The following is a 16800-nucleotide window of genomic DNA, read 5'->3' on the forward strand; positions in this document are numbered from 1 at the left end:
ATGCTGAAACGTTTCCCCTAATGGAGCACGGTTCAAAGGGAAGGAGATAAGCTGGAGAGACCCAGAAAGTTGAGAGTGCAGACTCAAGTCATACTGCTCTCCTTTTAGGTTTGAAATGGTCGCTCATTTCCTATCAGGCTTTCTTTGGCTTTCCAGCCGAGCTACCTCAGAACTATCGTAAACTGTCAATCTTGTCAGCTTTCTAGAGACTTTCTAATCTAGAAGGGGGAAGCTCTGCAGTAGAGGGGGTCTGCGGTCAGCGAGGACATCCCTGTTCCTGGCTCAAGTGCGGTAGCCTGGGGACAGAGCTGTCATCCCAGCACCCGGAGCCATACCCTGCCACATCCTCCTTTCTGTCCCAATTCGCAATTATCCCCCCGGTCACACGACCCCGGGCCCCCTGCGCCGGCAAACCGGAGCCGCACGGAGCAGCCCCGGCTCCCGCCCGGCTCACTCACTGCGCTCCGGCTCCCCGGGGCCGCGCACACCGCGGCGGGGGGCGGGCAGGGCGACTACAAGCCCCAGGCTGCCCGGCCGGGAGGCTGCGCGGCAGCGACGTGGCGCTGCTCGGCCCCGCTCCGGCCGCCGGACCCCGACCGCTCCGCTCCGCCCCGCTCCGCGCCCGCCGCGCCATGGGTGAGTGCCGAGAGGACGGGACGGGATCGGGAGGGAGGCAGCGGGACCCCCGTCCTCGGGACAGGGCGGCCGGGCTGGGAGGGGGCGCGTCCTCCTGCCCCGGGGAAAAGTTCCATCCCGCAGAGTTCCCAACTTTTCCTGAAGGCTGGAACTGCGCCCCCTCCCCCCAGCCCTCTCTGGTTCGGTTTTGCGCTCCCGGCAGCGCATACCCACAACGTGCAGTGATTTCCCGGGGCGCAGCCACCCCGGGAGCGGAGCGGGGCAGAGGGGGCAGCCGGCGGGAGCGCGCAGGGAGCTTTGCACGGGGCGTTCTGCTGCAGGCAGCGGCCTTGGTGTGTGCGCAGAGAGGAGCTGGAGCTGTGCAAAAGGCAGGTCAGCAGCACGGGCGCTGCCCGGTCCTGCATCACTGCCCTCCGGCCAGTTCGCCATCGGCAGAGCTCCATGCGAGACCCGCTGAACTAACTGCCCTCATATGGTGACCTGAAGCGTCCCCGAGTTCCCCAACTGCATCAGAACAGACTATCTACAAAACTGGCTTTTCATCCAAGTTGTATTACTGCTCATTAAGTTAACAAGAACTGCAGCAAAAGGCAGGAGAATCAGTGTGGCTCTGTGCGTCTGATTGAGTTTGTGGCTTGAAACTAATGGCATGCCCGCGTTAAGCAAAGCCTTTTGTTCTCAGTGAGCAAATATTTTTCTAATTATCTGTAAAACGTGTGTACAAGGTGATAAAAGCAGTGCAGGTCACACAGTGTGGTGGAGGGACTGGTGTGTAGCTGGGATGGTGTAAGTAACACAAACAGAGCAGAGGGTTACAGAATAAATAGGAATATAAATACAGCCATCACTGAGAAATAACCTTTAGAATAAGCTCCAATTAAAGGCTGAATAGAGACACCTCCTATGAAACACAGCTTGTGAGGGGAAAAAAGCCCTTAGGCAGGATGAGGAAAGTTTTCCATGATCTGGTAGTTGTGTCCACAGTTTTTTCCACATGCAGTATACTAAAGCAGTTGAGTATTTCTAATTAAACAAAGCCAGTGTGAGAATACAGATAACATTACATGCTGGGAACCAGCACAAACTTCGAAGCTAATGCACTTTGCCTGTGCCTTCAAAATTATAATAGGGGTGTCTCTGTCACAGCTGGTCCCAGGAGAAATCAGCGCTGGCTCTCACACCACATGCAGTCCCCCGTGCCATAATATGACTGGTGGGTCACACATGGTCACCCTTTCATCCTCTCCTGAGGATGAGAAGTATCTGCAGCAAGCGCCTTGGTTTTCTCAGGTTATTTGGTGTGGGATGGTTTGGATTTGGCTTGCTCTTGCTGTTGTTTCTTTTTCTTACTTTAGCTAAACTTAAATACTTACCAGACATGCATGCTCAGTTATATGGGAAGGTCACGGTCAAAAAATCACTTCTAGTATTTGGGGCAGGCAACAGTGAGCTTTTTCAGCTTGTGATGAGGTTTGTCCTGTAGTCCTGGACCAGCCTGAGGAGGCTGAGCCTGGCTCAGGCATCCCAAACACTGTAGTGCTGCAAAAGGAGAGATGAAGAAATCCGAGCCACCCCCACAAAGTCATGCTGAGAATGCAAGATTAGCCAGGAGAAATAAACTCCTGCGAGCAGTGTTTTCAACAACAAGGTAGGGGGTGAGAACGCAGAGTCTGCAGTGGGAGCTGGTGGTGCCACATGCACTGAAACGTGATAACACAGAACAATGTGGAATCAGAAAGCAGAAGCTGCCTTTTCTGCCCAGAATAGGTTTTGTAATTAGAATCAGGGGAGACCACAGAGGAACCCCCTGTACAACTCCAGGCACTACAAGTTACTGGCCTCCACTTAAATACAAGTCTTAACATTGTTAACAAAGTCCTGTTTTCATAGTTCTGCATTCCAGGTAAGTGCCCCTGCAGCTAGTGGAAGTGTGTGCAGGCCTGGTGAGTTATGCGACCATCTGCAAGTGCCTCTCTACACATGACTTAGTGACCTGTGGGGAAATTCACCATCACGGCTTTGTAGATGGAAAACTTTGGGTGTCCTGGGAGAGTTTTTTCCAGCCTGTGCCTGCTGATAGCTTGCCTGCTAGCACCAGAAAACTCAATGTAGCACTGCTTGCTTGTTTTCCAGGTCGTGGACTGCTGGTCCTCCTCTTGTCTGCAACGGTCTCTCTCCTGGGTGGGCTGATATTTGGATACGAGCTGGGCATTATCTCCGGTGCACTGCTGCAGTTGCAGATAGACTTTCACCTCAGCTGCTTCAAGCAAGAAGTTGTTGTGAGTGCCCTTCTTATCGGAGCTCTCCTCGCCTCTCTGGTTGGGGGGATCCTCATTGACCGCTATGGAAGGAGGAGAGCAATCCTGGTCAGCAACTTGGTCCTGTTGGTTGGCAGCCTTGTTCTTACACTGTCAAGGTCATTTCTTGGTCTGGTCATCGGGCGCATGACTGTGGGCTTTGCCATCTCTGTCTCATCCATGGCCTGCTGCATCTACGTCTCAGAAATGGTGGCTGCTCATCAGCGAGGGCTCCTGGTGTCTCTCTATGAAGCAGGCATCACTGTAGGCATCTTACTGTCCTATGCACTGAATTACATCTTTGCGGATGTGGATGAGGGATGGAGGTACATGTTTGGATTGGCCATTGCCCCAACAGCCATGCAGTTCCTCAGCATCCTCTTTCTCCCAGTGAACCCTGTTAAATTAAGCTCATGGGACTCAGACTGCCAGAAGGGCCTCATTCAATTGCAGGACATTGAGGCCAAAGCAGCCGGAAAGCGTGAGCCCTACAAGAAGGATTACTCATTTCTTGACCTTTTCAGAACCAGAGACAACATGAGAAGGCGGACTTTGGTGGGCCTGGGACTGGTGCTCTTCCAGCAGTTCACTGGGCAACCCAATGTGCTGGGCTATGCCTCCAAAATCTTCCACTCGGTGGGATTCCAGAGCAACTCCTCAGCAATCCTGGCTTCTGTTGGGCTGGGGGCAATAAAGGTGGTGGCCACACTCATCGCGATGGCCTTTGCAGACAAGGCTGGCAGGAGGGTGCTGCTCATGGCTGGCTGCGTGGTGATGGCCATCTCCGTCACCACCATCAGCCTCACCAGCCGTGTTGCTCCACTGGCCATGGCCAGGGACTGCAAAGCAGCCGCAGACCCCAATGGATCCCAGAGCCTCACCCAGCACCCCCTGACACCTCTATCCTCCCAGTCTGCTGTATCACCCATCCCACCAGTATTAGATGCTGTCAGAAGTCAGGCAGACCCTGGTTTCGCTGCCACAAGGAGCCTTACAAAACTTTTTACGAGTACTCAACGCAGAGAGGTTATTCCTGATTCTTCCCTCACTCAGAAAAGGGGCTTTGTAGGTCAGTCCAAAAGAGAGACAGTGGCAAGCACAGGCCCTCCGTTTGGTGGTGCTCCCTGGGCAGAACATATGATCTTAAATTGGATTACACTGCTGAGCATGATGGCTTTTGTGAGCGCCTTCTCAATTGGATTTGGACCAAGTAAGTATGGTGTCTATATCTACCCTTGCACTAACTCAGAGAATAAAACTAGGGCTGATCCTTACAGTCTGCTTGAAACATTCATTATGTGTCTGCTTTACCAAGCAGCTCAGTGTCTGGGAACTGGAAATATATCCCCTTCTGCCCACAGAATCATTTTCTGACGTTGCATCTCTGTCAGCTACAGGGCTGGTACAGCACTAGAATAACTCTCTTTCATTCTTCCTGGCACCCTGGTGAGGAGGGAAATAGAGGGCTCAGGACAGAGGGACTGAGGACTTCAGCTGTATGATAAAGTCAGTGCAGAACGGGGAGTAGGACCTCTTTAGAAGTTTCTCTGTATCAGTTGGTCTTTTTCTGAAATCATTATTCATCAGATGAGAACCGAGATTAGCTCTCACTTCCATGTAAGCTCTACTGTTTTCTGCCTTTTATTGCTTTAAATGCTCTTTGATGGGAGAAACAGCATCTAACAAGAAAAAACCTAAGTGAGCAAGTTTCAAGTGAGCAAGGTTTAACAGTGACCTTGTTGATTATTTCAATCAAAATAACTCTGGGGAGAGTTATTAAGAGAGTTATAGGAGAGACTAAGACATGTATTGCTTTAGCTCTGACTTTAGCCCAAACACATCATCATCTCCCTAACCCTACCCCTTTCTCATTTCATTTTTTACTACAAAGAACGTGTACTGACAGCAGGTATGCCGTACGTTTTCCATTTCCCCTGAATGGAATGATCAACTCCCCTGCTTCCTTCTTTGCTCCCTGGACCCATTCATTGGTATTTCATTCTGTGGAGTTCTAAACATCAGAGTTTGAAGTGTTCTGCAGTGACCCGACACTGAGGCTGATGAATGTTTGACACCACCAGCAGCAGGTGCTGGGTGAAGCCCAGTTTAAAACTCCTGCTGAAATCTCCCTTGCCCATTTCCCAGATAAATTGCTTAACCCTGCACTTGTCTTCCTGATCTCTCTAATCCATGCAGTGACCTGGCTCGTCCTCAGTGAGATCTACCCTGCTGGGATAAGAGGAAGAGCCTTTGCCTTCTGTAACAGCTTTAACTGGGCTGCTAATCTACTGATCAGCCTCTCCTTCCTGGACCTTATTGGTAAGTGGCCATCCCTCATCCCTCCATCTCCCAGAGCAGGTTAGGGAAGGTGGCTTCCACAAGCCATTTGGAGATTAAGTGGCGTTTTGAACCCTGGGAACTTAATAGGTGTGATCCTGATGCCTCTGAGTGCAGAGAAATCAGATGCCAGCAGCACTGGTCTGAGCCCCTCTGTCACTGCTTCTGTAAGAATCATCCATCGCCCACTGGGCTGCACTGCAGTACTGCAGTATCAGGAAACTGGATTTTTCAGCTTCCATACCAGCAGCTTTACAACACTGCTTTCTAGCAGATCTCTCAGTTGAGGCACATTGCTGGGCCCTGGAGCCTGGCTGCCTTCCCCTTTCCTCTTATGTGCTGCTGGCAAAGCCTGGCCTCTGCTCCTTCTCCGATTCCCAGTTCAGACTTTGCACATAAGGAGCTTCCCTGCCCTGCTGAGGGCTTCTCAAAATAAGATGCCCCTCACAGTAAGCAGCCAGCTTCCTTCATGTCTGGTGATGTACCCTACCTCCCGTGGACCCTTCATGCACCTGAATCTCTCTGCAGATGCCATTGGTTTCTCTTGGATGTTTCTTCTCTACGGACTGATGGGAGTGATGGCTGTTATATTCATTTACCTTTTTGTTCCGGAAACGAAAGGGCAGTCCTTAGAGGAGATAGAGCAGCAGTTCTCCAGGAAACGGTATGTGTGCTGTTGCACCAGCGCGAGCAGCTGACTTTGGGAGCTTTCCACCAGCAGCCCCTGAGGTCTGTGGCACTGGGCAGCTCAGGGCTGTTGCAGAGTCTGGTCAGTGCTGCCAAGAAGCTCTCAGGTTTGTGGCAGGGCCATGGGATGGGGTGTAAGAGCTGCAGTGCAGTTCATCAACGGTCACTGTCCTGAGCCTTGCGGCCGTGCTGCTGGAGGGCACTGGTGACACGCGGGAGGAAGAGGGCTAAAACCAGGGCTTGTGGTTGAGGGAAGGAGAGCAGGACCAGAGCACGGGACAGGCAGGTCAGGACAGCAATGAGGCAGCAGGGGACAATAGTCCTGTCATTTCAGCATAGAGTAATCCTGGGCTGTTCCTTCTGCTTTGGGGCAGAGACACCTCCTGGTGTAACCCAGTAAATTCCATGCCAAGCCTGTGATGGGGCAGGGCAGATCAGGAGGTGTTGTGAAGCAGGTGGCAGGACAGGAATGCTGGAGCAGAAGGAGGTTGTGCAGCCACAGGGCCGCGATGCCAAGGGGAGGGAGCATACCTACATGAAGGAGGTGATGCTGCAGACCCTTGCCTAGCTTCTGGCTCCTCATGAGCTGCTGCTGACCTTTGCCATTCGCAGCAGGGTGTGGGAAGGAAACGTGTTGAAGCAGAAGCGTGGAAGAGGAGCGAGCTGCCCACACGCGCAGTACCAGAGAGTGGAGCATGGCAGCAGCACATGAAATGTGCCCACAGCATCGCCCTGAGGAGAGGAGCAGGCTACACCATAGGGACAGTTCTCTTCCATGGCCTTTAACTGGTAACCCCTGCTCTGAGACAGTTCTCCCCACAGTGCCTTGGGTATTGGGACATGCCGATAGATGTCCTTTGGGCCCTTGAGGAATCGTTGGTCCCAGGCAGGGAACATGTCTTTCATTTGATGTATTTTTCATGGGTTTGTCTTTTTTTTTATCACCTGTCATGTAAAGGATTGATGGTTTTGTACACAGGGATTAAAGCACAACTTTTGCTGGCAGTGCTTTCATCTGTGCAGTTCATTTGTGAGCAAGGTATATTATTTTCCAGTTCTTTGAAATACTTGATGCTTTACAGAGAGCACAGCACTGCAGGAGGAATGCGTCAAACAGCAGCATGCATTAATACTGTTACCCTCTGTAACTTCTGTGTAGGAGCCTGGAGTCTGAGCTGGGAGCTAACGCACGTAAATGCTCTGTTTTAGCAGAGACAGAATGAGTGCTGCTTCACCACTTCCAAAAGGGTCAAGATCTAGCAGCTCACCCAGCTGACTGCCCAAGGCCTGTGCCTACACAAAGAGTAGAAGTCCATCTCATCCATGTCGGGCTGCTGCTTTTGTACACAGAGCCTGGCTTGCATTCACAACCAGGGTTTACATGTACAAAACCACACACAACATTGTGGTACCTTCTTGAAAACATCACCAAGTTTTCACCCCTTACAACTGGATGTTCTTTGATTAATTCACACCTCCTTCTGACACATCTACATTATAAAAACTGCATCCTACTGACACAATGCTCGTTCCCAAACCCTTGTGAGATGGGAGGAGCTGGTGTCCTGAACAGCCAACCTTGCCTCTTCTGAACCCCCAGAGGAGCCAAGTCCCAAAATTCAGTGTTTTCCCCTGAAAATGCAGCTCCTTGGGGACCAGTGACTGCTACACTGGGCTGCCTGGTTGGCGTTACAGGGACAATAGAGGACGTGGCTGTATCACCCAAACCCTTATCTCAATGGGAAGCCCCCAGAACACTGGAAAATGATCTGCCCTTGCCTATAATTCAGTCTGTGGCTGTCGGGTGTTTGCCTGAACTGCTTTCAGGAGGTGCTTTCCTCTTCCCTCTCAGTAATGGGGGCCACCCATTGCCTTCCTCACCCACCTCTGCATCAACCTCCTCGCTGCTCCTCTGCTGCATCTGGACCTTGGCATTTCTGAGCTCCCTCGTGCACTGCAGATGCTGTCATGCCAAAGCACACAAGGACCCCTATAAAACAAAACCCAGATGCTCTCTTTCTGCAAAAAGTGTCATGAATACTGGGCTGTACCAGGGATGACTCTGATTTAGTGGGGGAAAGAAGCATTGGTACTGTCCCAGAAGTTAAAAATTAGCCTCTAGACTGTGACCGGGGTCGCACATTCACCAGGGGATCCCTGGCTGAGAAGAGTGGGAGCCGGAGGGCATGCTTGCACGCACACCTATGCGTTTGGATGGAGGCGGGGTGCTGGGAAGAGGCATCTGAGCTCAAGGGCCCCTTGTCATCACGAGCAGCGTCCTTCCAGGGCCCTCCAGCACCGGAGCGGGGTGCACCACGGCAGGACTGCCGCGAGGGGGCACCCCGGCACCGCGCACAGCCCTGCCGGCCCTCCACGGCACCGTAAGGTCACCCTGGGGAGACTGACAAACACCCCACCAGGACCTCAATTTTAGCCCACCTCACCCTCGGACATAGGTCTGAGCCTATGAGACCCCCGCCCACATATCTGGGGTGCTCCCTCATACTGTGCCTCCGGGCTTGATAGAGCCTGGAAAGAAGGGTGGTGTGAATGGGAGCTGAGGGGCACCCCTCCGTGGTGCTGTCAGTGCAGGTAGGGCTACCCTGGGGAGCAAAGGGATAGAGAAAGGATGGGGACCCTTGGGCCTCCCAGAGGGTTCAGGGTCAAGGGTCTGGCTGGCTGCTGGGGCAGTGCTGAGGGGAGCAAGTTAGCCCTGTAGCAAACAGGGCTACTGACACTGACAGGCTCTGTGGGTGATGGTGTAGAAAGCTGGAAGTTAGCTTGTAGCAAGGGTTAATAAGCCTGCCATAAGAGGGCTGGTTTTCCTGCTTTCTTCAGAAAATCAAAATGCAGCTTTCCAGACCCGACAGCTTCAGCCCAAGAAACAAGAAGAATCTGCAAGGGGCTGCCCAGCTCATCACACAGAACACACCATGTTGGGTGTCTGTGCCTGCAGCAAGTACGAGGCAATGGGAAAGGAGGTACTGGGAGTGCCTCTGGGATGTTGCAGGGCAGAGTCCCACCTCTGCTCTTGTAGCCATTGCAATGAGGATGTATAAGCAGCCAGGAAGGGATCCCTGCCAGGAAGACCATCACGAACCTTCCAGCTGGTGTCACAGGGTCCTGCACCTCCATCGCAGCAGAGCTGGGCCGGTGACACTAGAAGATGGAAAAGCCGTAAAGGAATGTTTAAATGGAAACCTGAGGGAAAAGTCCATAGGTGTGGAAATTCAAACTTGCACCCCTTGTGAGGAGGATGTGGCCAGTATCCAGGGTAAGAGCAGCAGGGAAATAAATGATGCAGCAGCAATGAATAAGGTGAGTTTATGTAGTACTGGCAGACCCACAGGAACAGTATTAAACAGTCAAGTAAGGGCAAAACTTAGAGGTGTTTCTGCCCCTGTATGAGGAGTTTAAAAGAAATAAGACAATGCCAGGCTTTCTGATCACCCTGAATGACAATCCCAGTACCAAGGTGGGAGATCGCAGATTCCAGCATTAAAAATACAGGGCCAGGACTGTGTTACTGACCCCTGATCAGGCTGAAGAAAACAATCAGCAGATACAAAAAGAGATTAGAGAAACCCGTCAGCTCAGTGATCCATCATAGAATCATAGAATAGTTAGGGTTGGAAAGGACCTCAAGATCATCCAGTTCCAACCCCCTGCCATGGGCAGGGACACCTCACACTAAACCATCTCACCCAAGGCTTCATCCAACCTGGCCTTGAACACTGCCAGGGATGGAGCACTCACAACCTCCCTGGGCAACCCATTCCAGTGCCTCACCACCCTAACAGGAAAGAATTTCCTCCTTACATCCAATCTAAACTTCCCCTGTTTAAGTTTTAACCCGTTACCCCTTGTCCTGTCACTACAGTCCCTGATGAAGAGTCCTTCCCCAGCATCCCTATAGGCCCCCTTCAGGTACTAGAAGGCTGCTACAAGGTCTCCACGCAGCCTTCTCTTCTCCAGGCTGAACAGCCCCAACTTCCTCAGCCTGTCTTCATACAGGAGGTGCTCCAGCCCCTGGTCATCCTCGTGGCCCTTCTCTGGACTTGTTCCAACAGTTCCATGTCCTTTTTATGCTGAGGACACCAGAACTAAAGGTTCAGGAAGAAAAAGAGTGGTTTGGGATACAATAATGAGTCTCCTGGTCCAAGCAGTGCTGGAAGCTGTGAGGAGGGCTCCTGCTCTGGGGTCGGTGGGGAGCGGTGCACAGGACCTGCTTCACAAGGTGTTTGTGGGAGAGCTGTTCTCTGCTAGTGACCACAAAACAACCAATTTAGTGCTGTAGTGGGAGAGAGCACACCAAATAAATCCAGTGTGTGGCTCTACGGTTTCAAGAAAGGGAACTATGAAAAAAGAAGGCGATCAGTCAATAACAACAAACCAAAAAGGAGCAGACAGGGAGCAAGGAGCCTGCGAGCAGTCTGGAGGCGATTAAAAAATGCTCTATTAAAGCCCAAGTAAAACATGTGCCACAACTCAGAAAGAACTAAGAGGTCCTAAAAAACACCCTGCCTGACTCACTGCTGAGGTTAAGGAGGTATCACAGGGAGAAGGTCAGTGTTTTAAAAGTGGAAAGGTTTCCCCCATGAGGAGAAAAGGAAAACCCATAAAACACAGCAAGTAAAGTGTAGACAGAGAATTAAAAGAGCTAAAAAAGAGCATGAAGAGCTCCTTGTAAAGATATTTTTAAAGAAGTTTCTTTAAATACATCAGAAGCAAGAAGCTGCCTAAGGAACCATTGCTCAACACAAAGGTACAACGGGGTACCAAGGAGGATGGGGCAAGGTAGCTCAGGCATGACTGAGTGCTGGTCTTCACTGCTGTGGGTACCTGGGAGATCCTCACAGTTCATTCTTTGTAGCCCATAAGTTAAGGAATTAGATCAATTTGGCTTCACAAATAGCAACTGCACCAGGGGACTGGCAGGATGCTGGCAGAGCTCCCACCTACAAACAAAGCTCTGGAAGGGGACCCTGGGAGCTGCATGGGGTCACCTCCTTCCCTACCAGTGTGGTTGGGTCTCAGCAGTGAGCAGAGATAGGCAGGTGAGAAAGAGCCAGCGGATGTGGCTTCCAAGGAGAAGCTGCATTTTGAGCATGCTGGGATGCTAGCAAAGTATTGGCTTGTGTCTAGACAGGCAGAACCCAATGGACAGCAGAAGCTGCATGGTGAGCATGCTGGGATGCTAGGAAATTATCGGCATGTGTCTGGATTGGGATAACCCAACGAACAGCAGAAGGACATTTACAGAGATGTTGGCAGAATTATTTTTAAAGATTTACATTGCCATGGGGTTCAAACAATGGTCTTTTCATGGATGGAAACCCAGGTAAAAGATATTCCTGTCTTGTAGGTAGCAAAGTGCAAGGTTTAACAGAGAGGTTTTAAGGATAAATGAGCTTCAGGAATACGGTTGCCCAAGAATCTCTGCTGGGTCTGGTTTTATTCAGCACCTTCATTTGTAGCATTGGAAAGGGAATGGGCAGCAGAATCTCCAGGTTTGTGAGTGATGTTAAGCTCTTTTGGGAACGAAAATGTTTTGCCACTGACGATGGACTCCTTCAGAACTTTGCAAAAGCGAGTGGGCAAAAAGGGCAGAAGGATGGATGTGCCAGGGAATGCTGCAGGCTGGAGCCAGAGGCCTCTGAAAGCTGTCTGGGGTTAGCATGGGTTGGAGGAGTCCTTGATTGGGTGAGCTGGCTCCTTCCATCATCCTCTGACTGGGCAAACGTGTCCCTGCTCTGAATTTGTGACCCATTAACACAGCAACAGGCTGTTTCTCTTTCTCTCCCCCCTGAGGCCGAGACCTCATAAGACTAGAGGATACAGAAATGCTTGAGGCAGTGATAAATCTTCTTTAGTGGGCTTTTATTTCCTTTTCTTTCACAATATTTTCTTTAGTTTCCTAGCCAAATTTTTTCTAAGGAAAGATTTCTGACTTCCTTTGAGCCACAGCTCAACATCTGTCCACATTGGGGGCTGAAGTAATACACTGTTAAGGGGTTTTGATGTCAAGCCCAAAACCCCACCAGGGATTTATGCAGCTCTCCCCTTTCCTCCCTCCTCCTCTTCAAACAGCCTTTCATTTGCTCTCACTAATTGTGCTGTCATGCCTTTCTTTTTTCCCCCGGTTGTGCAGACAGCCTTTCATGCAGACAGGTTTCAGTGACAGATGCCTGTGCCGTGAGCTTTCCGAGGAGGCGGGTTCACTGCGGAGCATGAGCATCGTCTGAACGCACCGAGCAGCGCTGAAATGATCCAGGCACCCATCCAGCCTGGGACGGATTAGGCAGTGGCTTCCCTGCTCCCCCCTGCCCCAAGTTGCTGCTGGATAATCGCTGCCGGTCAGGAGAGCCCTGCCAGCCCCGGCCCACCCACAGGCACCACTTGCTGCTCTAAGTGGGTAGGGAAAGATTAGCTGAGAATCACCTGGAAAATGGGCGAGTCTTCAGGAGGAGCTGGGCTGGTGACAAGGGCACTGCTTCCCAAGGGAAGAGGCTGTGAGAGGAGCACAGCCGGGATGGGGGGGATTGCACAAGGTTGAGCAAAGCAGTTCTGGGCTGTGCCCCTTCCTCAGGCATACACAGCAAGAGTCTTATGGTGGGTGTGAAGACCAATGGGCTCTACGGCTTGTGAAACAGGGCTCTGAGCTGGGGACTATGTAAATAACCTGCTCAAATGGAAACCTGCTCTCAGGCTTTGTCTGCTAAAGGAGAACAACACTTTTAAGCAGCTGTCACATCCGAAGGCATCAGGGACGCAACCAGAAACTAATACTGGAGAAGCTCAAAGCTTGGATTTCCTCAAGGTTGTGTTTGTGGCCAAGGTGACTGTTTTTAGCAGGAAGACTGGCATATAGCAAGTGGGGCAATGCACAGCACAAGCATGTAGATTATCCTTATCCTGTTATTTGTTTTCCAGCTCTTTCAGTCAGAGGATAGGGAGGACAGTGAGGTGCCAGCCCTCACTGTTGGTCAGCTCACAGAGAGCTCTTCAGAGCAGGCTGGGTACACAGTTCAGGGCCCTCTGCAGACCTGCCTGGGTCCTCTGCTGCCCCTTCCCTGCAGGGTCCCTGTTGGATGCCACCTGGCAGTCCTATTCACCTCCTAGTGCTCCCCAAGGCCCTCATTTCCCTGCTGCAAAAGCCACTGCCCTGGGCTCTGTACTATGGGGTCAATACTCTACCAGAGCAGGAAGCAAATTAGATATTTATCCCCCTTTAACCTGATCAGGATTTTTTCTTGTTTTAAATGCCTGCATACAAAGATTTCCAAGACAAACAGAGAAGCATTTTATCTGTCCCAGAATGCAGACCTGCACAGGGATGGGCTGGGAGGTGGTAGGGGAACGGACACTGTACACTGAATTGCAGGAGATTTGAAGTGAAGTTACGGTGCACTTCACTTCACTTCACTTCACGGGTTGACTTTTAAATAGGACTGACAATTCACCCCCCTCTCTTACATGTGCTCCTGTAGTGTGCTGTAGTCAAAATCTGAATGATGTAAGAAATAAGTACAAACCTTGGCTTGCTACTGTTGGTCCAGATGGGCTGCAGAAACAAGCTTGACCACAGGCAATGCAGAGTTTGAGAGGCAGCATGTACCATCACCGAGTCCTCAAGCTCCAGCTGTGGTAGGTAACAGACAAAAGGCAAAAGGTGCTGTCAGTCCCTGCTGCAAATGCTCCCACCACTCAGCAGAGAAATGTGGGATGGGGATCCATGTCCTGCTTGTGCACGTGAAGGCAGCAAGCTCAAGGGCTGGATCCTGCTTAGTCTCTGCTCGGGGGGATACGGGGCTGGATGAAAGGAGCCAGGATACATGAAATACGATAACTGGAAAAAATAAAAACCAGAAGATGGGCTATTTAATGCACTACAGATCCAGCAAACAACCAGAGCTGAACAAAAACCATTCTTCATATAGAAACAAAGATACCAGCTCAACCCGGGGAGAACCTGGCAGGAGAAGGGTGTTCTGAGATGTGTTTCCTTAGCTTGTGTTTCCCAGCACTGTGTGGATCAGACCCAAGCCTCGTATGCAGTGGCGGCTTCCTCCTTGCCCTGCATCTCTCTAAAGTGCTTCTTCTAGCACAAGAACCTCCAAGCTCCCCTTCTTCGGTGTCTATGGCTTGCACCCTTGTTCTTCCTGCTCTACCTGTCCTTCTTACTACTGCTTCTGCCTCCGGCCTCAGCTTTCCCACCCCTGAGGTCTTTCCTCTGCTGATTGAATTAGTAGGAGAGTTGCTGTCACATTTAGTCACAGGGGTAAAGTAGGGACAGAAAGATAAAGTCTTTCCCAACCATCAGGATGTTGATGGTTTGCAGAGTGGGTTGCTCTGACAGGTCACCCACCAAGAAAAGCCTGTTGTCCTTAGGGGGATAAGATACCTTAGGCTGGGAGTGAGACCTCAGGTACAGTACTGGGCAATGCAGAAATCACTGCTCTGTTCCGGGACCTACCAAGTCAAATTCTGTCTCTGGATAAGCAGGAATCACACAATTACTGGTGAGTTTTTCCTGTTGTCTCCAGGTCCTTTTGAGCCACTGAGCTGAGCTCTCCCCACTGGGGATGGTTTTCTCCTTGCCATGATGGCAGGAGCTGCAAGGAGCCGACAGTTGTCAGGAGCTATTTCCTCTTGGAAAAGCCCTCTGTGAGGGTCTCGGGAAATCCCCATGCTCAGACACCACAGCCGTACCATGACAACCCTGGCACCAGAGCCCTGAGGGTGCCGGTGCTCACTGACAGCTCCTGGGGGTAACAACCACCCTTTTGTTCTCGCTCAAGCTCACAGCTGAGTCCTGGTGCACGATGTGACCTCCTGCAGCAATACAAATACAAACGTCAGGACTGTGACTATTAATAGTGTTTCTATTCCTGCTGCCATTATGACTGCTTTTTGCTACTATTAATAATAATATTTACATATGCAAAACCACAGATGCAAAACAGATGGTTTGGTTGGGACTTCTGAAAAAAAGCTTTGTCTCTGCCACATCTATTTATGACAAAGAGAGAGAGTTAACCACACAGAGTGCCATGTAGAGAACAAATAGATGGGGAAAAAGAATGAAATAATTCCTTCCATATTCCTGACAGAGGCCAAAACTTATCCAATCCCTCTTTTCTGCTTCTCTCCTTTCTAGCATTTGAGACTCTTTTCCAATACCAGGTCAGGGATGGTTTCCATATTTGTTCAGACTTGTCTAATTTTATTTTCCAGTTCAGCTATTATTTTTTCAGATGCAGCTTTTCCTGATGGGTGGAAAATACAAAAGGAATCACTCATCTGCTCCCTGCAAGCTTTTTCCTGACCGCTGGGAAGCTCAGGCACTATTCCAGGCCTGGAGTAAACCTTGCCTTGTGGAGAAAACTTGATCCTTGTTTGCCGAGTTCACACGTCTGGGAATAATTTAAGCTAAGGGTAAAAGTAAAAGTGAGAAAGACTACCACCGCCCCTGAGCCCGTCTCATCCCCTCCACCGTGCAGCCCTGCCCAGGAAGATGGCTGCGGCCATGCAAGATGAACAATCGCATCTCCACTACTCACCAGCACTGTAAAGCAAGAAAGGGGCAGCACGGGGCAGGGCAAGACTTTTGGCAGCTTCACACAGGCTTGTCTCGCAGAGATGGAAAATAACGGAGAGCCTGCCAGCAGCTCGGCATCCCCCTTTGCTTCCAGTGGTGGCTGCCGTAGGGCCGGGCTGCCTCAGGGACACAGCCAGCAGCAGGGAGATGAGGGCTTGGTTTGGCGACCAACTTGCTCTTTGCTCCTGATTTTCCTGCAAGGATGAGGAGGAGTGGAAGGACAAGGCTGAAACAAGGACTTCTCTGGCCTGCATTGATAAGTAGCTTTGAACTGGAATTCTGCAAGAGTCCCACCAGCATGAACAGCTTCCCTGTGGGCATGCTTTGGTCTCCTGTTCATGTATTTATGGTTGAGTGAGCACCACCGGCTCCCCCACACCCATTGGTGTCATGTTTGCGGCCAACAGGACTCTGCAGTCCTCTCCTACTGACAAACACCCTTGGGGACACCCTGATTTCCCCAAGCAACCCCAAGCCCAGCTGCTCCTTCCATGAGCAGGAGGAGGAAGAGGAGGAGGAGGAAGGGTCTATATGCTCTGCCACAACACAGCAATGCTTAAATGGAGAAAGGCACTGGACAGCATGCTAACAAGTAGAGTGCAGCATCCCCAAGCACTAATGAGTAATAAAGTGCCCCACAAACTAAAAAGCCCCCAAGTGCTTCTGAGGACTAAGTACTCCCTGAATACTCACATCTCTCTCAGGTCAAATTCCACTCTTTAAACCAATCCCCATTACACTTTACACATCAGGCTGTAGAAGGCCTCAGAGGGGCTGTTAGAGTCTATTGTAGGGGAATAAAGCAAGTGTCAAAAAAGACTTTTAATGCCCAGTTAAAAATGGCCAAAATCCAGCCTGCAGTTACCTGATAAGCTGCAAGGTCTCTACTGGGAGAAATATTTTGGTTTTTAAATTGCCTCAGCCCTTGCACACTTACAAGAGGCTGGCCTTAGCTCTAAGCTAAAGCTTTGTCAAGTACATTAAAACAATATTAAAAGCCTGGCTTTTGTTCCATAAAGACTTTAAATGCTCGTTGGTTTGGGGTTTGGGATTTTTTTTCTTATATGGGTTATAATGAGTAATTATTGAACACATCAGAGCACTGCAGACCTCTGCAGCTTTGTGTGGTTTACAGCATCAACACTTCTCCCAGCACAGCAGCAGTCCCATCACTGCTGGTTCCCATACCTGCACAGTGGGGACAAAGTGCTTGGGTGATTAACAACTCCAAAGATGCGTAAC

General features: G+C 50.7%; 1 protein-coding gene across 2 annotated transcripts; it reads left to right on the plus strand.

The window, feature by feature from the left end:
- Positions 1–531: 531 nt before the first annotated feature.
- On the plus strand, positions 532–6965 carry SLC2A10 (solute carrier family 2 member 10). Of its 2 annotated transcripts, none has more exons than XM_065691592.1 (5): positions 532–636; positions 2770–4143; positions 5130–5252; positions 5799–5934; positions 6570–6965. In XM_065691592.1, exons 1-5 carry the CDS (start codon positions 633–635, stop codon positions 6667–6669), a joined length of 1737 nt encoding a protein of 578 aa, XP_065547664.1. In that variant the 5' UTR covers positions 532–632; the 3' UTR covers positions 6670–6965. The 2 variants fall into 2 exon arrangements, with proteins under 2 accessions (XP_065547664.1, XP_065547665.1); XM_065691593.1 differs by having other exon boundaries at positions 6573–6965.
- Positions 6966–16800: the final 9835 nt, after the last annotated feature.

This window comes from Lathamus discolor, chromosome 11 (genome assembly GCF_037157495.1).
Source record: "Lathamus discolor isolate bLatDis1 chromosome 11, bLatDis1.hap1, whole genome shotgun sequence".
Classification (NCBI taxonomy): domain Eukaryota; kingdom Metazoa; phylum Chordata; class Aves; order Psittaciformes; family Psittacidae; genus Lathamus; species Lathamus discolor.